At 49.1% G+C, this 22,209-nt stretch overlaps 1 protein-coding gene across 1 annotated transcript in view; it reads right to left on the bottom strand.

Annotated features, from left to right (window-relative positions):
* Nucleotides 1-21,148, bottom strand: part of tnxbb (tenascin XBb) — a 21,506-nt gene extending 358 nt beyond the window's left edge. Inside the window, exons 1-18 of the mRNA XM_087296045.1 lie at nt 21,106-21,148; nt 16,424-16,751; nt 14,294-14,641; nt 14,062-14,177; nt 10,112-10,265; nt 9,763-10,038; nt 6,401-9,292; nt 5,222-5,344; nt 4,595-4,738; nt 4,180-4,299; nt 3,905-4,060; nt 3,669-3,811; nt 3,454-3,586; nt 3,137-3,288; nt 2,510-2,606; nt 2,192-2,353; nt 1,928-2,091; nt 1-370 (exon numbers count right to left, since the gene is read on the bottom strand). The exon at nt 1-370 is cut by the window's left edge and continues 358 nt beyond it. Coding sequence (XP_087152171.1) covers nt 284-370; nt 1,928-2,091; nt 2,192-2,353; nt 2,510-2,606; nt 3,137-3,288; nt 3,454-3,586; nt 3,669-3,811; nt 3,905-4,060; nt 4,180-4,299; nt 4,595-4,738; nt 5,222-5,344; nt 6,401-9,292; nt 9,763-10,038; nt 10,112-10,265; nt 14,062-14,177; nt 14,294-14,641; nt 16,424-16,745 — 5,589 coding nt within the window. The 5' untranslated portion in view covers nt 16,746-16,751; nt 21,106-21,148 and the 3' untranslated portion in view covers nt 1-283. The remainder of the gene's footprint in view (nt 371-1,927; nt 2,092-2,191; nt 2,354-2,509; nt 2,607-3,136; nt 3,289-3,453; nt 3,587-3,668; nt 3,812-3,904; nt 4,061-4,179; nt 4,300-4,594; nt 4,739-5,221; nt 5,345-6,400; nt 9,293-9,762; nt 10,039-10,111; nt 10,266-14,061; nt 14,178-14,293; nt 14,642-16,423; nt 16,752-21,105) is intronic.
* Between the last annotated feature and the right edge of the window lie 1,061 nt (nt 21,149-22,209).

Here is a 22,209-nt window from a genome sequence, read left to right as displayed (position 1 = left end):
TCTCCTGTTTTCTGGCCATGAGCTGGTCAGTTTTAGCATGTGAGACAACATTGTGCTCAGAATGGTGCAGTTTAGCTCTTCATCAAGATCTTCACTATATACATCTATCACTGACAGACCTCTGTATCAGACAGACGGACAGAGCTAATCCCTCTGAGTGAGTCTGAATACGCCACATTAACACCTGAAATAGAAACTGTACAGTTGAACACACACACTGCAGGTGAGCGGCTGTATTCCCGTGTGTGTGTTGCGCTGGTGTGGATGTTCAGGATTTTCAGCTTCAGAGTTTGAATGAAGCCGGCCGGAACTTCATCTCAGTGAAGGGAATGGAGAAATCCTGGCCTTTCCACGCCGTCCAGATCACACCCTGAACACACACACACACACACACACACACACACACACACACACAGTGGCCTGTTTAACACAGTGTTCGCTCAGTGTAAATTACCCTCAATCCCCTTTTTTTGTAATGAATTCCTGGTGTAATCTCGACAGACTGTGTGTCTTTGGAAAGGTCTGATGTTTTACAGCCGGTGGTGTTTTTAGTGTGTTTGAGTGGGCACATGCGTGGACGGCACACTCGAGCTCTGCAGGGTCTGTTTAAGATAGTCTGAGTGTTTTATATGTTGTTACAGACACACAGAATCATCCTGCAACTGTTCTGCAGCATATGACGTGTCCCAAACACTGTTTTAACCGTCCATAATGGGCAAAAATGTTGATTTCACTCTCTGATAGTCAAAACATGTTCAAAATATTCCTATATTAAATATGCATTACAGACAGGCAGGAAACAGTGTTTATGTACATTCAGTCCACATATATGAACATCACTTTCCTCTAAAAGTACATCTTATCAAAAGATGATCCTCACGTTTTATTCTAATCAGCTTCCAATAAGCCCAAATAGCAAAGAGAAATGAGAGATGCATGTAGAAACAGCCTGAGCATTAGGAGATGTTATCTAAACATTATGACTATTATGGCAAACTACACATCAAATATTTCTCTTCCATATCTGGGGACTGATAACTGACTGACATTACTGAGCAACAGTTATGAAAACATTTGGAAACCAAACTGCTGAATTATTCTTATAAATATTGTCAAAAGTTTTTACAGAGGAATACAGTTCATATGTCTGAGAACACAGGGGGCGCTCTTGTATGGTCACTAATGCAAACTGAAGGTCTCCTGATGGCCGTGTCTGGTACTGCAGCCACACTAACCCTGACTGAGCTCATCTCGAGAAATCAACATCAGATTTAGAAGATTATATTAGTTTTTGCTCTGATTTTCTGTTGATTTTAGGCATCAGGCAAACCACTTTTAAGAAGATATTTTCTGAAATATAATACATATAAATGTGTTGTTTAATAATCATGAAGACACTTCTCTTATTTTAACTGGATGAACTTCTGCTGTAATCTGACTTCTGTCTCCTTTAACATGAATCTGCACAGATCATCTCCAGCTGAACGGGTCATCTTCATGTCCTAAAAGTTTTATTAGGAGCTGATTTGTGGCTCGTACTGTAAGATCTGTACTCAGTTTGTTTTATTGAGGCTTGAACTGTTATCTGCTCTGAATACAGCTGTCTGACACAACACTAGCTGGAGGAGCTCACACTGCAGCTGACACGCTGGAATAACCCCGATCACAGAGCATTTCCTCATCACACACACACACACACACACACACACTGCAGCGGGAACACACAACACAACACAACACACTGCTGTCTTCAGTAAACCTTCATCTGTGAGAGAAACTCAACCAGGAGCAGGAGATGACGGCCTAAAGTCAGCTCTGTGTGTGTCTGCTGTTTGCAGTGTTTGTGGCTGCAGTGTGTGTGTATAACTGCATTGTGTGTGTGTGTGTGCACATGTGTGTGTGTGTGAGCGTGTGTGTGTGAGCGCACCTGGTGGTTGGAGCTGGTGTTGTACAGGCCGTTCAGGTTGGCCTCGTGGCAGTTCTTGTACCACCATCCACCCCTGTAGGACATGGCGCAGCGGGTGATGAAGGGCCGAGGGTCTCTGTCCCGCGCCGAGAACGGCCGACCGCTGTGGTACGACAGAGAGTCTCCTGAAGAACAGGAAACAGGAAATCACCAACAGCAGAGGAAAACTAGTGAAGAAGAGCAGAGAGGAAATGAAGAGAAGCGGAGCAGCAGTAACCCATTCACCGGCGCTGCCCGAGTATCCTGCGACGCGCAGTGTGTAGTGCTTCTTGGCGGTGTCGATGGTGAAGGAGGAGTATCGAGCAAACGCTGACTCTGACCCGGCCCGCAGATCCACACGCAGCTCCATCGGCACCGACTGGGTGAAGTTATGGAGCAGCTCATTCCCTACACGCACACATGCACACACACACACATGCACACACACACAGCACAAGCAGAAAACAGTAAACTCTGCATTGGGTATCCTCTACTCCCCATCACCACACACACACACACACACACACACACACACACACACACACACACACACACACTGCTCACCCATCCAGAACTCTCCGTCCAGTGTCCCGAAGCCGCTGCTGTACTCCCTCCAGCGCCTGAAGAAGTTTGTCTTTCCGTCTTTTCTTCTCTGAAACACCTGAAACACACAGAATACAGCCGTGGGCGGAGCTCAGATCATTAGGGGTGTGGCTCTGAGATTATGAGGGGTGTGGTTCTGAGATTATGAGGGGTGTGGCTTTGAGATCATGAGAGGTGTGGCTCTGAGATTATGAGGGGTGTGGCTCTGAGATTATGAGGGGTGTGGCTTTGAGATCATGAGAGGTGTGGCTCTGAGATTATGAGGGGTGTGGCTTTGAGATCATGAGAGGTGTGGCTCTGAGATTATGAGGGGTGTGGCTCTGAGATTCTGAGGGGTGTGGCTTTGAGTTTGAGCTACTTGTACATTAAGGAAGCGTTCAGAAAAATGAAAGCTCCGAAGAAACTCGACACAGAGGAACAGGAACACTTACTGCCATCTAGTGTTCAGAAGAGTTACTGCAGAGCAACACACACAGCAGCAGTAGTATAATTGCACGGATACACACATGGTTTGCACCGTGAGTCACGGCGATCACTTGATGCAGAAGTATAAACCAGACACGCGCACACACATACACACACACTCACCGTCCAGCCTCCTCCATCAGTCTCCATGTCGCAGTAGACCCTCAGCGGACGGCCGGATCTCCCCTGCGGGAACACCTCCACCGGGCCGGACTCCAGCGCTCCGTTCAGCCGCTCCTGAGAGCAGTCTGTGGGGAAGGGGAAGCGGAGACTGCCTGCGGAGGAAAAGTACACTCAGAAACACCCGGGAAACACACACACACTCACACACACACACACACAGGGGACCACATTCCCTCTGGCAGACACACACTGCTAAAGCAGCTGATAATCAGAGTTCTGGAGGATCAATAACTGACGCAGGATCATCAGAGACGCACCGGTGGTGAAGTGTGTGTGGACGGTGTGTGTGTGCAGTCCTGCTCTCTCCGCCTGCAGCTGCGCAGTGTACACTGATGAGGGCACGAGGTGGCGCAGATGCAGCTCTGAGACCCCGGCATCCAGAACCAGCTCCTGCGTGCAGAAACACACACATATTCTGCAGACAGCGCACAAACACACTCATGCACGCACACACACACACACACACACACACCTTCCTGTCCTGCTGGTCAGTGTAGTAGCTCAGCCTGTATCCGCTGATGGGAGATTCAGGTGGTCTCCATGACAACACTGCGCTGCGGGGGGTCACCTGTGTGGCCTTCAGGTCACGAGGACCATCCTCTGCCCGTCCAGCACCTGAACACACACACACACACACACACATCAGCACAAAACACACACTCACACACACAAACACACACACACACACACACACACTCACACACTGACCGCTGGTGGTGCTGAAGGCTGTGCTGCTGCTGGAGCTGCTCTGCCCCCCCCGCCGGCTGCTGATGCTGACGGTGTAACGGGTGGAGGAGTGGAGCGACTGCAGGTGATGCTGCGCTGCGTTCCCCGACACACTGATGGACACGGCAGAATCTCGAGCTTCAGGAGAACACACACACACACACACACACACACATGTAAAGCTCAGGTCACAGGTAAACACAGGATCTGCTGTTGATCAGTGCAGGTCAGAGGTCAAAGGTCGGCGGTGTGCTCACCTGCCTCAGGACTGTAGAGGATCCTGTAGTGGTCTACAGTGGCCAGAGCCGGTCTCCAGATCAGCAGAGCTTCACTGTCCGTCACATTGATGGCCTGCAGGTGTGTGGGAGCGTCCGGCACTGAACAACACACAGGTGAGGGAGAGAGAGAGAGAGAGAGATTATAGCCATGCTTAAACTAATGAGTCGTTAATTCAGTCTCAAGTTGATGATGAAGGTGATGATGAAGGTTATGTGAGGTGAAACCCTGATTAAAGGTACACAGAGCGACTGATGACTTTACTGATCCACTATTAATTCCTCAAAGTCATGAAACAGACAGAGGTATTCAGTCAGATTCATTGCATCTGGTGTGTCCTGCAGTCCCACACACACACACACACACTGTCCAGAGGGATGGAGCTGGTGGTCTTACGGGTGGTGACGGTGTCTGTGATGGGGTCACTCTCGTCCTGCCCGAGCACCGACACCACCCGCACCTCATATGTGGAGCCCGGAGCCCTGGAGGACACATCCAGACGCAGAGTTTCTGAGTCCACACTGACAGAGATGGGCTCACCTGCATCACACACACACACACACACACACACACACACACACACACACACACACACACACACACACACACACACACACACACACACACACACACATTTGGTAAAATAAAAACCAATCATATGATATTATAACAGAGACAGCAGCAGACTGCATATCAATGCTCATAAACACTTTTATTTACATGTGGAAAAAAGCTTCAGCAGGAAAAACACGACAGAATCATAAAATCAACAAACCCATCCATCACAAATACTGCAGTGACTATAGTGAATACTGCAGTGACTATAGTGAATACTGCAGTGCTCTAGAACCCTACTACAGCACAGTACTTTCATCTGCTGTGGTGATTCTACTGTCGCTATGGCAACACAACTACTGTTGTATGGGTTTCATTTCAGAAAAGTTTTAGACTGTGAGAGTTAAAGCGGGTCAAGCGGGTAGTTCTGGTGTTCTGTTAGGGTTAGGGTTAGTGTGTTGTGCTCACCTTCCTGCACATGTGTGTGTGTGATCTTGAATCCAGACACTTTGCTCTTGGGTTTTTTCCAGGTGACGGTGAAGGAGCTGTCGGTCACATCACTGAACAGCAGAGCAGACGGAGGCTCCGGACCTGGAGGACCAACAGAACCCCAGATGAGGAGGAGGAGGAGGAAGAGAAAAGAAGGACAGATGCAGAAACAGCAGATCTCCTCAGAGACAGTCACACATGACGACAGTGGCAGACGACAGTGGCGCAGTGGGGTGTACTTGCATTCACGTCTGTGTGATCTGGCTGAAAGCATACAGTGTGTATTAGAGTGAGTGTATATATGTGCAGCCGGTCATATATACAGTATACAGGCCTCCGCCTATACAGAGCAGAAGCACAGCAGGGTTATGATGATGATGAGGCCGGTCTGTAACCTGCAGAACAGAAGAGAAATGAAGACCTCAGCACACGCTCAGCCTGACCACAGAAGAAGAGCAGAGCTCAGTACACACTGCAGTCTCTGGAGGAGCACTCACACACGGCACATCTACAGCTCTGGTGAGATTAGACTGAAGTGTTTAGATGTCAGTGTCAGTCTTCAGCATATCTGTCTAGTCTAGAGCGTCCACTGACATCCTCCACATCCAGCAGGTATAACCCTGATGCTCTTCACCAAATCTCCTGACCAATCAAATGCTCTCTAGGATCTGCCCCACCCCCTTCTTCTCATTGGCTGTTGTTTTGCCAGGGTTAATGTTAGTTCTGAACAGACACACACATGATGGAGAGGATGTTAATGTGGAACAGAGAACTCTTGGTGGAAACACACACTGACAGACACAGCACTGCAGACCCGGACACACACCAGCGGCAGCAGCGGCGGCGGCGGCGCACACGTCTGCAAACCGTCTGATTCATCTCACTGTCGCGTCATTTAGCATGTGCTGCTCAGTATGATGCACGAACACGTGACACAAATGCACAGTGTTAGCAGCGACCACAGCGGCGTTACAGCCACACATTCACTGACATGAACACACTGCGCTTTAATCAAATCTTCAGGGAAGTGTTGATTAAAAGGCTTGAAGGGGAGGAGAACACTGAACAACACGCAAAGCAGGAGAGCCGACGGGCCGAGCAGAACAGCCGGAGATCTCCAGGAAACTACAGTAAACACCACAGCGTCTGCGTGTGTACCTGCGTGCAGGATCAGGTTGTGTGTTGTGGAGTGAAACGCAGGATCTTTCCCAGAGGTGGACAGTGAGTGTGAGTGACCCGATGCGGGTGGTTCTGCGGCCATCTGTGTGTGTGGTCCAGCCGACCCAAACACTGCACTGGTCCCACTGCCCCGTCCTGCGGCCGTCTCCAGTCCATCCTCATCTTCATCATCTTCATCATCATCTCTGGTTTCCAGCTCAGGTTGTGTGATTGTGAAGGGTCTGAACTGTTCTTTTGGAGCGGTCCACTCATGCTCGGACCTTGCAGATGTCTGATTACTGACCTCCACATGCTGCTTGGAGCTGCTCAGCTCATATTTCTGCGTATTGTTATGATTCACCATGCGCTGGTCAGTGTCAGCAGAAGCCCCAGAGTCTCGGTTTGGACCGTTATGGAGCTGCAGTGTGTTCCTCAGTCTGGACCCAGTGTGTCCCGCTAGGGGAGGCACTCTGTGCCGGAGCCTGATCATGGGTCTGGAGGGAGGAGCCGGTCTGCGGGTTTGAGCTGAATCTAGAGCCAGTCTGCGGGTCTGATCGGGACCTAAAGCCAGTCTGTTGTCCTGAACTGGATCTAGAGCCACTCTGTGGATCTGAGCTGGATCCGGAGTCAGTGTGCGAGCTTTAGCTGGACCTAGAGCAGGTCTGCGGGTCTGATTAGGGTCTAGAGCCGGTCTGGTGTGGTTCTGTAAAGCACTGATGTGAGGACGGCGCAGACGCCTGTACGGTGTGTTCTGGTGCGGCATCAGCTCACTTCTGTTCCTCATCTGGAATCTGGCTGCTGATGTAGGCGAGTCCTTGGATTGTGCTGTGGTGTTCATCTCTGTAGACGAGGAAGCAGAAGAGGAAGAGGAAGAGGAAGAGGAAGGCGTCCTCAAGCGCGATACATCTGTGGATGCTGGAAACGATGATCCGGCAGGTTTGGGCCTAGCTTGTGTTCTGGAGGCAGGTAAAGAGGACCAGACAGTGTTTCTCCATGTTGGTCTGGATCCCGTCGGCTGATCTCCTACCTGACGGATGCCCTGCGGGACAGGAGATGCGCTGGTGTCGGGCTGCTGATCTGCGCTCTCTGGTCCTGTGGAAAAGAGAGTTTTCTTCATTATCTGCTCATTCTGTCCATCATTCACTCTGCCCCGGGCCTCAGAATCCACCACTTTATTCTGCTCCTGGTTCAGTGTGTGTAGAAGGTCATTCCCGTTCACATGGCCGACCACGACTGTCATGTTTTTAGACAGTAAACTGCCATCTGTTGTATTTCCGGTGATCCTCTTATACCCGACCAGAACCTTGCGGACACAGCGGGTGCCATTGATGAGGGCGGTGAGGTTTCTCTCTGTGGTGACTGTCGGCTCCTCTCGGGGTGCACTGGTGTGTGTGACGGGCAGAGAAGTGGCAGACGGGTTCTGAGTGTGTGTCGGAACACTGATGGACGGGTCTCGAGTGTGTGTCTGAGCATTGGCTGACGGGTCTCGAGTGTGTGTCTGAGCAATGTTGGACGGGTCTCGAGTGTGTGTCTGAGCACTGGCTGACGGGTCTCGAGTGTGTGTCTGAGCAATGGCTGACGGGTCTCGAGTGTGTGTCTGAGCACTGGCTGACGGGTCTCGAGTGTGTGTCTGAGCAATGTTGGACGGGTCTCGAGTGTGTGTCTGAGCAATGTTGGACGGGTCTCGAGTGTGTGTCTGAGCACTGTTGGACGGGTCTCGAGTGTGTGTCTGAGCAATGTTGGACGGGTCTCGAGTGTGTGTCTGAGCAATGTTGGACGGGTCTCGAGTGTGTGTCTGAGCACTGGCTGACGGGTCTCGAGTGTGTGTCTGAGCAATGGCTGACGGGTCTCGAGTGTGTGTCTGAGCACTGGCTGACGGGTCTCGAGTGTGTGTCTGAGCAATGTTGGACGGGTCTCGAGTGTGTGTCTGAGCAATGTTGGACGGGTCTCGAGTGTGTGTCTGAGCACTGTTGGACGGGTCTCGAGTGTGTGTCTGAGCAATGTTGGACGGGTCTCGAGTGTGTGTCTGAGCAATGTTGGACGGGTCTCGAGTGTGTGTCTGAGCACTGGCTGACGGGTCTCGAGTGTGTGTCTGAGCAATGGCTGACGGGTCTCGAGTGTGTGTCTGAGCACTGGCTGACGGGTCTCGAGTGTGTGTCTGAGCAATGTTGGACGGGTCTCGAGTGTGTGTCTGAGCAATGGTTGACGGGTCTCGAGTGTGTGTCTGAGCAATGTTGGACGGGTCTCGAGTGTGTGTCTGAGCATTGGCTGACGGGTCTCGAGTGTGTGTCTGCGCAATGGCTGACGGGTCTCGAGTGTGTGTCTGAGCAATGTTGGACGGGTCTCGAGTGTGTGTCTGAGCATTGGCTGACGGGTCTCGAGTGTGTGTCTGCGCAATGGCTGACGGGTCTCGAGTGTGTGTCTGAGCAATGTTGGACGGGTCTCGAGTGTGTGTCTGAGCAATGTTGGACGGGTCTCGAGTGTCTACTGATTCCCTGGTTAAGCTGATATCATTGTTTTCCTGCTGGGATGGCGTCTCCTTCACAGTCAGGGCCAGTGGTTTAGGATCAGGATACTCTGCATTAGAGTCTACATTAGTGAGATCCCCCACTGTTGATGTGTTTGTGGAAGGAGCAGTGATTTGTCTTTTGACTCCTGTCTGTAAGGAAGTGAAGTGTTTAATTTCTGGATTGAAAGGTCTTCTCATCATCCCATGTGTCCCCGTATGCAGAGGTCTCTTTAGTCCGGGTCTGAACATGCCTGGTTTGAGTCTGCTGAAGTTTCCTGAGTGTTGAACCCTTGTGTTGGCCATCAGACCCCGGTGCTGCAGAAACGTTGAGTTAGTGAACGGTGGAGTCCTCTCTCTGCTGTTTCCAGACACTGGAGCTCTCCCTACAACACCAATGAGGATTAAAACATGCATTCAAAGTTAACTTCACTCTCAGGGGCTCAGCTGAGGAGAAAATCCTGCTAATAAAGAGACAGCGTTAATGCAGAAGATTAGGTCAGATATGTAGACAGATCTGCCACTCGACAGTAGAGGAGTGTGGAGTCGACAGTAAATGTGACATCAGTGGTTTTGGACCTGGTTTGGTTCAAGAGAAAACTGGAGAAAAAGGCAAAAGCTTCCTGAGAGAATTGAACATTTGGCATTGTTAGATAAAGTGTGTGTGTTTTGGCACTAGTGTGTGTGTGTGTGTGTGTGTGTGTGTGTGTGTTTTGGCACTAGTATCCCACTCTTCATAAACACAACAAAGGCATCACAATCACAACTAACCACATGTTGAGCTCAGAGTAAGTTTGAGTCTGTGTGTTCTGATGGTTTTAGTGTTCAGTGTTTGTTTATCCAGCGCTGGACTCACCAGGAGTGGCCTGAGCTCTGGCCGGCAGGCTCCGGGTCGAGCCCTGCTCTGCCATCACCGATACCTCATACAGGCGGCCCGCGTGCAGACCCTCAATCTGGGCGGAGTCTCTCTCCGGGGGGAGGGACATCTCCCGGGGTCCGCTCGATCCATCTGTCTGATTGGGTGCAACAGAGAGGACATACCTATCAATCTCCCCCTGCGCCTTCTCCCATTGGACGATGACGGAGGTGGTGCTCGTCTTCACCACCCGCAGGTTTCTGGGCCCTGAGATCACTGTGGAGAAATAAAGCAGCAGATGTCAGAAACCCCCAGAACACAGAGTGATTCTGCAGTCCGACAGACTCACGGGTAGTGAACTGCGCTGCGCTCTCCGCTCCCATCACGCCGTCTTTCTCTCCAGTGACGGTGACCGTATACTCCTGTCCGGCGGCCAGGCCCGTCTGCGTGTAGGAGCTCAGTCTGCCGCTGATCCGGGAGCTTATTTTCTGCTCCGTTTCCTTCTGTAGACGGAGAATCAGTGAAAACCAGTACACACCATTACTGTCTGGAGGACAATCAGGAGATCTTCAGTGTTTCACACATTTATACCAGCAACTGGCGTCACATTTGCAGAATAACTTCATCAGTAAAATAAAAATGTGTCCACAGGAGACCTCCGGCACTGTGAAACCCAACTCAATATTGCTGGAACAGACCTTCCTGTTCACACCTGATGCCTACAGTAATGCGCCCAGCATCAGTGAAACACTGTAAGTGTGAAGAGTCTTTAACATCTCCACCCTGATTGGTGCTGCTGCTGATTAAAGATGTCATGTAACTGCGTGTCCAGTGAGCAGGTTTGGAGATTTCAGGTCTTGAATGAGCAAATATGGCCGCTGACTGTTTCTCCTTAAAGGGGACTTTACTTTGGTAGCCCACAGAAGAACTAAAGCCCCGGCCACATCTGCCATGATCCAGAAGCAGACCCGGCCTAGTACAGGAGAAAGCTCTAGATCAGGGGTGTCCAAACTCCCCTGGAGGGCCGGTGTCCTGCATAGTTTAGCTCCAACTTCCTTCAACACACCTGCCTGGAAGTTTCTAGTATAGCATAGAAGAGCTGGATCAGGTGTATTTAATTGGGGTTGGGGCTAAAATATGCAGAATACCGGCCCTGCAGGACTGAGTTTGGACACCCCTGCTCTAGATCTGTGGTGAAACCCATCAGAGCTCACTCACAGGTTCTCCACTACAGCTGATGGACTGGAGCCGCTCTGCTCTTCACTGCTGCTGGTCTGTCTGAATGCTGCTTCTCATAAGAGCTGATCTGGGAGCAGTGATGTGCTGTTGTGTCCTGCCGTCTCCAGCGTGTGGCGCCGCAGCTGTTCTGAGGTCATCTCTCTGGCCGGCGAGTGTTTTTGACCATGTTTACTCCAGCCATGGAAACCAGCGTCCACATCTGTGTCTGCTTCTGCATTTCCTCTCTGCGTCTCCAGTGCACACACACACACACACACACACACACACACACACACACACACACACACACACACACTCCTCCATTGATGCTCTCTGTGTAAGTGTGTTAGGGTTTTGGTGTGTGTTTCTCTGCATATGTGTGTGTGTGTGTGTGTGTGTGTGTGTGTGTGTGCTCTTGACAGTGTTTGCCTGTGTGTTCAGTGCGCTCGTGAACATGTGAGCTGTCTGTAGGCCAGTGTAATGTCTGCTTTACAGCTGAAGGTGCGGTTGCTGATCTCTGTTCAGTCAGAAATGCGCAGTTTCTCACAGTTTTCTTCAGTTTGTCGATGGTTTCTCTCAGTTTCTCCTGATGTTCAGTGATGTGTGGGATCTGAGAGAGCTCCTGACTGGATAAATGTGCTACTGAGCATCACTGGAGGAACATTTGCCTGATCTGTGCTAGTATAAATCAACCAGACTAAAGCAGAATATTCCCATCATTTCCACTTCAGATGATTTATTTTAATTGTGTAACGCGTCACTGAAGGGTTCTGAACGCTTCAGCTTCAGGAGATGAGCAACAGCAGATGATGGACTGACATTATGATGACTGCAGATGAGGAACAGATTGATGATTCTGGATCTGAGCCGGCGTTCCAGCCCACCGAGGTCAGCAGCTGCGACACAACAACTCAACCATTGTGCTTTAGTTCATATCAGCTAGTTAAAGTCAAACTCAACACCTCACCAAGACACGGATTCATCATGAGGCATCAAAGTGTTGCATATTTACATGTGTACACAAACCCAATCAACCGAGATTACAGTTCTGCACCATAGATATTATATCAAATATTGTTTAATAAAATGAAATGAAATGATGAATGCACATATCATAATATAATAAATCATATTAAAATATAATAACAAAACATATGAAGAAAATATAAAATAATAGTAATATTGCATTAATATTTATAAGTGGACCAGTAGATCACCAGACATCCTCTACAATACTGCAACTCAAGACACCTTTTGTGATGTCTGCTATTAATAATATTAATAATAATAATTATATTAATAATAATAGTGGGCAGCATGGTGGCTCAGTGGTTATCACTGTGGGCTCACAGCAAGAAGGTCGCTGGTTCGAGTCTCGGCTGGGTCAGTTGGTGTTTCTGTGTGGAGTTTGCATGTTCTTCCCGTGTTGGCGTGGGTTTCCTCCAGGTGCTCCGGTTTCAGTCCAAACACATGCGCTATAGGGGAACTGATCAACTACACTGGCCGTAGTGTATGAGTGTGTGTGAATAAGTGTGTATGGGTGTTTCCCAGTACTGGGTTGCAGCTAGAAGAGCATGCGCTGCACATAACACATGCTGGAATAGTTGTCGGTTCATTCTGCTGTGGGGACCTCTGATTAATAAAGGGACTGGGCTGTAAAGTAAATGAATGAATGTTTGTGGTGAAGGACCGTCTGGATCCGTCTGTTGTATCTCCTCCGTCTCCAGCTCTGCAGTGGGTCTGTCTGATTATATCTGATTATATCTGATCTGCTTGTTGGGCTTTTAATCCCTGTAGGAAGCTGAGCGAGAGCTGCAGATCAGGCTGAAGCGCTCCACATACTGATGCATGCAAAAATAAGAGTTTCAGCATGTGGGATTACAGCAACATCACGGATCACTCCTGAAGCGTGCGATGATCCGTCTCTCGCTGACAGAGCTTACATCAGCAGCAGATTGATCACATGTGTGTGTGTGTGTGTGTGTGTGTGTGTGTGTGTGTGTGTGTGTGTATGCACAATTAGTGACAGAAACAGGCCATCAAACTGAGCTCAGACACCAGTGGAGCACTCAACTGTAAAGCAGTCACTGCTGTTCTGCCTATGGATATCTGAGATATAATAGTTTGGGCTGTTTGATCTTGTCTGATGTAGAGAATAATCTTCATTTTGATTTAATGTTTTAGGTAATGTTCTTCAGCAGAAGACGCTGCTCACGGGTCATCTTTGGTCTTCATATATTGTCTTGATTTGTTGGTGTTTCAGTGTGATTATTGATCAGCTGAGCCGGTCAGTGCTGTAGGATAATTAACCTGTTAGAGCTGGACTAGTGTTAGACATGATGATGATGAAGAAGAAGATGATGTTGCCTTAGTTCACAGTTTAGTTCCAGCCCTGCTCCAACACACTGACCTGTAGGTTTCAAACAAGCCTGAAGGACTCTATTAGTCTGATCAGGAGGGTTTAATCAGGGTGAAAGCACACCAGAGGAGAGTCCACACGTGTCTGTAGCTGAGCTCTAGTGTTTATCCTCATGTCTACAGTAAACACTACAGTACAGGAGCCGCACACACACACACACACACACACACACACACACACACACACACACACACACACACACACACACACACACACACACACACACACACACACACACACACACATACAGTACAGCTCTGATGTGGAGAAATGATGTCCTCAGTGGAGAGTGTGTGTGTATGTGTGTGTGTGTGTGCATGTGTGTGTGTGCAAACGGGCACAGAGGACTGTGAATCAAGCACAGGCTTCAGTCCAGAGCACACATTTTCTTTTTCCATGGGCAGATTGGGTTCATTTTACGCCGGTGTAAAAATTCATTTATTGTTCCATCGGAAAACACTCAGACAGACGTCAGCTGGAGCAGCCGGAGGAGTCTAGAACACTGCTGGAGCCGACACCATCCCAACCACACCACACGACTGATAATATACACGAGGCTTAATAAACTCTGCAGATTTAGGCTGATCAACAACAGAGGATGTGATGGATTTACAGGTACATTTCATGCAATAATGTGTGTGTGTGTGTGTGTGTGTACTCACGCTGCTGCTGAAGCTGATGTGGTAGGTGTCATAGAGCAGCGGCGGCGGCGTCCAGAACACTGTCACTGAAGACTCGCTGATGTCTCGAGTGCTGAGACGCGAAACACCCATCAGTGCTGGATACACACACACACACACACACACACACACACACACGCTGATTATTATGAGACGGGCCTGTAACAGTAGCAGGTGTCTCAGGTGCAGTAATGGCGTGTACAGTCAGACTCACGGGTGTCGCAGTTCTCCCCGCTGAAGCCCGGCTGGCACTGGCTGCAGTCGGGCCCTGTGAAGCCGCGTCGGCACACGCAGCGGCCCCGCACACACCGGCCCCTGTTACTGCAGCTGTTGGGGCAGCTCTTGCTGGAGCAGTCGGGCCCCGAGAAGCCGGAGTCACACACACACAGCCCGTCCACACAACGGCCCCTGTCATTACAGTCATCTGGACACGCTTTAACAGAGCAGTCGGGCCCCGTGAAGCCGGAGTCACACACACACCTGCCCTCCACACAGCGGCCCTGCTCACTGCAGCCGTCTGGACACGCATCAGTCGAGGGCCGAACAGTGGAGCAGACAGAACCTGTGCAGGAGAGGAGCACAGCGTCACACACACACACACACATACACACATGACAACTACACACACCTGTCAAATACACACACACACACAAGATTAAAAATATAATGCGTACTGTGTTTTATGTAAGTGTGTGTGTGTGTGTGTGTGTGTGTGTGTGTGTGTGTGCTGAACTGAGTAACACATCACGCTCTGCTGTGGCTCCAGACAGTGTGTTTAGTGAATATGTGTGTGTGTGTGTGTGTGTGTGTTTAGTGAATATGTGTGTGTGTGTGTGTGTGTGTGTGTGTGTGTGTGTGTGTGTGTGTGTGTGTGAGTGCACATATGCAGGACGCTGCAGGAGTCTGAGAGCCGAGTCTGCTGGATTTCCTACAGCATTAGTATAATCCACAACAACGCAAACGAGACCAAACAAGGACGCTTTCTGAATCCTCTGAGAACTGAACTGGAGACATCTGGAGCCCTTCTCTGAAAGCAGACCGAGAAAGAGTTTTATACACATATATACACTCACCGGCCACTTTATTAGGTACACCTCACTAGTACCGGGTTGGACCCCTTTAGTCTTCAGATCTGCCTTAATCCTTCATGGCAGAGATTCAGCAAGCTGCTGGAAATATTCCTCCATATTTTGCTCCATATTGTCATTATAGCATCACACAGTTGCTGCAGATTTGTCGGCTGCACATCCATGATGCCAATCTCCCGTTCCACCACATCCCAAAGCTGCTCTATTGGATTGAGCTCTGGGGACTATGTAGGCCGTTTGAGTACAGTGAACTCATCGTCATGTTCAAGACACCAGTCTGAGATGATTGAGCTTTATGACATGCTGCGTTATCCTGCTGGAAGTAGCCATCAGAAGATGGAGACACTGTGCTCATAAAGGGATGGACATGGTCAGCAGCAATACTCAGGTAGGCTGTGGCGTTGATGCTCAATTGGTACTAATGGACCCGAAGAAAATCTCCCCCACACCATTACACCACCACCACCAGCCTGAACCGCTGATACAAGGCAGGATGATCCATGCTTTCATGTTGTTGAGGCCAAATTGTGAGCCGAGCATCCGAATGTGTCAGCAGAAATGGAGACTCATCAGAGCAGCAACGTTTCTCCAATCTTCTATTGTCCAGTTTTGGTGAGTCTGTGTGAATTGTAGCCTCAGTTTCCTGTTCTTAGCTGACAGGAGCGGCACCCGGTGTGCTCTTCTGCTGCTGTAGCCCATCCGCCTCAAGGTTGGCCGTGTTGTGTGTTCAGAGATGCTCTTCTGCAGAGCTCGGTTGTAACGAGTGCTTATTTGAGTTACTGTTGCCTTTCTATCAGCTGGAACCAGTCTGGCCATTCTCCTCTGACCTCTGACCTCATCAACAAGGCATTTGCGCCCACAGAACTGCCGCTCACTGGATATTTCCTCTATGTCGGAGCATTCTCTGTAAAGCCTAGAGATGGTTGTGCGTGAAAATCCCAGTAGATCAGCAGTTTCTGAAATACTCAGAGCAGCCCGTCTGGCAGCAACAACCATGCCACGATCAAAGTCTCTTAAATCCCCTTTCTTCCCCATTCTGATGCTCGCTTTAAACTGCAGCAGATCCTCTTGACCATGTCTATATGCCTAAATGAGCTGCTGCCCTGTGATTGGCTGATTAGAGAAGTGTGTTAACCAGCAGTTGGACAGCTGTACCTAATAAAGTGGCCGGTGAGTGTATATGTATATGCCATTGCTCTGCTAGGACCTGCAGCACCCCTCAGACAGAATGTGTGTGTGTGTGTGTGTGTGTTCACCTCTGCTCTGCTGGCTCCCGCAGCACCCCTCTGCTCCTCCACATCTCTCCCTCAGCTCTGACACCTGTCTCTCCAGCTGCTCCATGCGCTCCTGCAGCCCCGTCAGCTCCCCCCCACACTGAGCACAGGCGGCCCCGGGGCCCGACAGCAGGCGGATGCGATGGGTCAGCACTAGTGGAGAGTCGGGCTCCAGGTCCAGCAGGGTCTCCCGGGGGCGGAGCTGTGCACAGCTGTCAGTGATGCGCACCTGCACAGGTGTATCAGTGAGGAGCTGCCCTGGGGTCAGCAGAGCGATCAGCAGCAGCAGCAACACCTGCGCCATCTTCACCTGCAAACAACACACACTGACCTCAGATCAGCTCAGGGAGGATGTCCTGCAGTGTGCTTGTGCTCAGTGTCATCATCACTGCAGATTATTCACACTGCTGTCAGATGAGAACTGCTGCACAGACCTCTCCAGATGATGACGAGCGCATTAACAACATCACAGAGTTCACTATCGGGAGAGTCTCATTGCTTTTGTTAAAGTAAGATACACACACACACACACGCGCGCACACACACACACAATATTTGCCCTCAGAATATTTAATCAGACATCATCAGCGTTTCTTCACCCTCCCAATCACTTCCTCTACTTCTGAACACATGGAACATGGGCGGAGCTATCAGCCATTTAGGGTGGGGTATCAGTGCTTTAGGGCACTGTTATTTCTCAATTAGGGCGGGGCTTTTAGTCTTTTTTGTCAAATAGGGTGGGGCTACTAGTCTTTTATGGCGGTATCTGTCAATTAGGGCGGGGCTACTAGTCTTTTCTGTCAAATAGGGTGGGGCTAGTAGTCTCATAAGGCGGTGTTATCAGTCAATTAGGGCGGAGCTATTAGTCTTTTAAGGCGGGGCTACTAGTCTTTTAAGGTGGTGTTATCAGTCAATTAGGGCGGGGCTACTAGTCTTTTGAGGTGGTGTTATCAGTCAATTAGGGCGGGGCTACAAGTCTTTTAAGGCGGTGTTATCAGTCAATTAGGGCGGAGCTATTAGTCTTTTAAGGCAGTGTTATCAATCAATTTGGGCGGGGCTACTTGTCTTTTCTGCCAAATAGGGCGGGACTACTAGTCTTTTAAGGCGGTGTTATCAGTCAATTAGGGTGGGGCTACTAGTCTTTTAAGGTGGTGTTATCAGTCCTTTAGGGCGGGGCTACTAGTCTTTTAAGGCGGTGTTATCAGTCAATTAGGGTGGGGCTACTAGTCTTTTAAGGCGGTGTTATCAGTCCTTTAGGGCGGGGCTACTAGTCTTTTAAGGCGGTGTTATCAGTCAATTAGGGTGGGGCTACTAGTCTTTTAAGGCGGTGTTATCAGTTAATTGGGGTGGGGCTACTAGTCTTTTCTGTCAAATAGGGCGGGGCTACTAGTCTTTTAAGGCGGTGTTATCAGTCCTTTAGGGCGGGGCTACTAGTCTTTTAAGGCGGTGTTATCAGTCAATTAGGGTGGGGCTACTAGTCTTTTAAGGCGGTGTTATCAGTTAATTGGGGTGGGGCTACTAGTCTTTTCTGTCAAATAGGGCGGGGCTACTAGTCTTTTAAGGCGGTGTTATCAGTCCTTTAGGGCAGGGCTACTAGTCTTTTAAGGCAGTGTTATCAGTCAATTAGGGCGGGGCTACAAGTCTTTTAAGGCGGTGTTATCAGTCCTTTAGGGCGGGGCTACTAGTCTTTCAAAGCGGTGTTATCAGTCCTTTAGGGCGGGGCTACTAGTCTTTTAAGGCGGTGTTATCAGTCCTTTAGGGCGGGGCTACAAGTCTTTCAAAGCGGTGTTATCAGTCCTTTAGGGCGGGGCTACTAGTCTTTTAAGGCGGTGTTATCAGTCCTTTAGGGCGGGGCTACTAGTCTTTTAAGGCGGTGTTATCAGTCAATTAGGGTGGGGCTACTAGTCTTTTAAGGCGGTGTTATCAGTTAATTGGGGTGGGGCTACTAGTCTTTTCTGTCAAATAGGGCGGGGCTACTAGTCTTTTAAGGCGGTGTTATCAGTCCTTTAGGGCAGGGCTACTAGTCTTTTAAGGCAGTGTTATCAGTCAATTAGGGCGGGGCTACTAGTCTTTTAAGGCGGTGTTATCAGTCCTTTAGGGCGGGGCTACTAGTCTTTTAAGGCAGTGTTATCAGTCCTTTAGGGTGGGGCTACTAGTCTTTTAAGGCGGTGTTATCAGTCCTTTAGGGCGGGGCTACTAGTCTTTTAAGGCAGTGTTATCAGTCCTTTAGGGTGGGGCTACTAGTCTTTTAAGGCGGTGTTATCAGTCCTTTAGGGCGGGGCTACTAGTCTTTTAAGGCGGTGTTATCAGTCCTTTAGGGCGGGGCTACTAGTCTTTTAAGGCAGTGTTATCAGTCCTTTAGGGCGGGGCTACTAGTCTTTTAAGGCAGTGTTATCAGTCCTTTAGGGTGGGGCTACTAGTCTTTTAAGGCGGTGTTATCAGTCCTTTAGGGCGGGGCTACTAGTCTTTTAAGGCGGTGTTATCAGTCCTTTAGGGTGGGGCTACTAGTCTTTTAAGGCGGTGTTATCAGTCCTTTAGGGCGGGGCTACTAGTCTTTTAAGGCGGTGTTATCAGTCCTTTAGGGCGGGGCTGTCAGGGCATGTCTCATTTCTGCTCTGAACTCTACATTTTGTTAGCAATGCTCAGACTCTAACAACACAATCAGCTCACACAGAACTGGATCATGCATCAGCCTACATTAATCTCTCATATCAGGACTGTTTCCAGTGGATGAACATCCCTCACTACAGCAGAAACAAGGACAATCTTCACTACTGTCAACTTTAACCATTTACTACAGAACAAAGTAAGCTGAACACCAGCAGCCTGCAGAATAACTAGCTCAATATAATATACTCTCACCACAGCGAAGACAAGAGAGATGAGGTATTAAGACTATTGTGTTAAACGCTGAAGAACATGTGAACAGCACTTGGAGGACATCTGAAGAAGAGGGACTGGTCACTGCTCTTCAACTCCATCTGAACAGCGTTTGCCTTTCCCAGTGTCAGCGTGTGAAGAGGCCAGTGAAGATACCAGAACCCACCTCATGAAGAGCTCAACGAGGCGCTGGTTCTGCTCGATGAGTGTGTGTTAATCTAGATTTGGTGAACAGAAGCAGCAGCTCCGGTGTGTTTCTGTCAGGTCATGTACAGCAGATGTTCTGACTCTGTTCTGCTGATTGAGCTCCTGTTCAGATCTGCAGTGTCTCTGTGTAGAGGAGCTGTACTCCTCCCAATAACCAAAGCTCACCCTACAGCTCTGATGATGACCCTGACCCGAGCTGACGAGGTGTTCTGCGCTTCAGACTCGTCTCACACTGATGACCACAGCCGATCTCTCTGTCATAGTCTGCTGCTCTCTGTAGAGCTGTAGAGATAGAGCAGACCTCCAGCACACAGCATCAGTGTAGACGATCTGGACAACTGTGAGAACATTAGAGCCAGTCAGGAGGAAAATACTGTGCATCTTCATCATCATCATCAGCACAGGCTGACGGCAGCTGACCGTCTCTCACTGACTTTATGGCATTCCTTCTAAACTGAGCCATAAATACCGCAGATGTCTCTGTGTGTGTGTGTGTGTGTGTGTGTGTGTGTGTGTGTGTGTAACCCAAGCACCTTCTCAGAGATCCTCTGCACTGATGGAGATATTAATATAAGATATGACTTTCATACAGACGGAGCGCTGGAGGAGTCTGCTCGTCTGTCTGCAGGTCAGGTCTGATCTCGGCGTCTCCGCGTCTCACACTGGCCGTTTGAGAGAGTCACAGAGATGCTGCAAACGAAGAAAACCTCTGAAATATGAGTTTATTGAAGCTGTTTATTCCCTGATGCTCTGCTGTTGCACTGAAGCGGTTTGATTAGTTCAGCGTTTCTCTGAGAGATTCAGGAGAACAAGAATATTAGATGAGGACAAATCCAACACTTCAGAGGTGTCCAGAGTAAACAGCGGACATTGAAGAGCACATGAACACTAAAATAACGGCGACGCTTTATTCTGATGGGGTATTGGAGTATTAGCAGACTGTCTGCTCGATATCTGCTGATCTGCTCCTTCAACACACATTTACTGACTAGAAGACACTCTGCAAGTACCCGTCAACTAACCCCAACCCTAACCTAACAGTCGACTGATGATCTGATGAGAGTTAGCTGGCATGAAGATGCAGTGCAGCTTAAATTCAACAAACAGACCATCAAAATAAAGTCTGACCCAAATAAAAATAATTAAAGAAAGTTCAGATGTGAACTAGACATACATGATGAAATAACTACTGCAGACTTGAGCAGGAGCTGATGGAGAGTTCTGCATCTGCTGTAAACTCCTCCATCAGCCGATCATTCCTCATCAATAACATCATCATCCATCAGCTCCCTCAATCCCAGCAAACTCTCTGAACGCCCGCTTTCCACAGCACAGAAGCCCTGACACACACACACACACACACACACACACACACACACACACAATGTGCAGAACGCTGGAATAACAGCAGCAGATCATGAGCACTAATAGATGATCAATAGCAGAAGAGCTGCTGAAGCCTTTATAGAGGCGTGAATCAGACAGAAGCAGAGCTCTGCAACACCTCTGTCTACCTGCTGTTACACACACACACATGAGCGAGTCTCTCTGAAGAGGAACGCAGAGCTCAGTCTTACCTGTAGATCTGCTGATGCTCCTGTCAGACGCTGCTGCAGCACTGATGAACATCTGATGAAGACTGGAGGAGGAGGAGGAGAGAGAGAGAGAGAGAGAGAGAGAGAGAGAGAGAGAGAGAGCAGTAAATTCCCTCACTCCTGAAGAATGTTCTCTCTCTCTCTCTCTGCACTGATGTAATTGTGTGTGTGTGTGTGTGTGTGTGTGTGTGTGTGTGTGTGTGTGTGTGTGCGTGTGTGTGTGTTTTACAGGTCCCCGCTGGGCGGCTCGTTTGGATGGAAAACATCTGATATTTGTGATATTGTGAGCGAGCGTTTCGATGCTTTATGTCTTTGAACTCATCTCTGGATATTCCTCCACCGCTGGCCTCTTCAAGACATTTAGTTCCTCCTTTTCTGAGGTCAGGGTGAATCAAGACTTAAACATCCTTCAATAATTAGTGACGACCAAACCCTCAGAACCACAGCGGACAGACCGAACACAACCAGCGGGAAACAAACAAACAAACAAACAAACAAACAAACAACCATCAGAAATCCCTCAGCAGCGGTGAGAAGAGCATGGGTGAGGATCAGACTGTTGAAAATACAACATTTCAGCCTTCACTTCATTAAATCAGTTATTAATGAATGTGAAGAACACTTTAATCATCTAAATAAATAAATAAATAAATAAATAAACAACATCAGTGGACTGGGAACTTTCTGTTAAAGAATCTTCAAGGAACTCATGACACCAATGAGGAACCTTTATATTGCACCTTCATTCATTCTCCTTCAGCTTAGTCCACTATTCATCAGGAGTCCACACCACAGTGGAATGAACCGCCAAATATACCAGCAAATGTTTTACACAGCAGACACCCTTCCAGGTGCAACCCAGTCCTGGGAAACACCCATACACAATCATTCACTCATACATTACAGTCAGTTCCCCTATAGCGCATGTGTTTGGACTGTGGGGGAAACCGGAGCACCCGGAGAAAACCCACACCAACACGGGGAGAACATGCAAACTCCACACAGAAACACCAACTGACCCAGCCGAGACTCAAACCAGAGACCTTCTGGTGTTAGGCCACAATGCGACACCACTGAGCCACCGTG

This window comes from Danio rerio, chromosome 19 (genome assembly GCF_052040795.2).
Source record: "Danio rerio strain M-AB ecotype USA chromosome 19, GRCz13ab, whole genome shotgun sequence".
Taxonomy (NCBI): Eukaryota; Metazoa; Chordata; class Actinopteri; order Cypriniformes; family Danionidae; genus Danio; species Danio rerio.
This window is presented reverse-complemented; position numbering and strand designations above follow the sequence as displayed.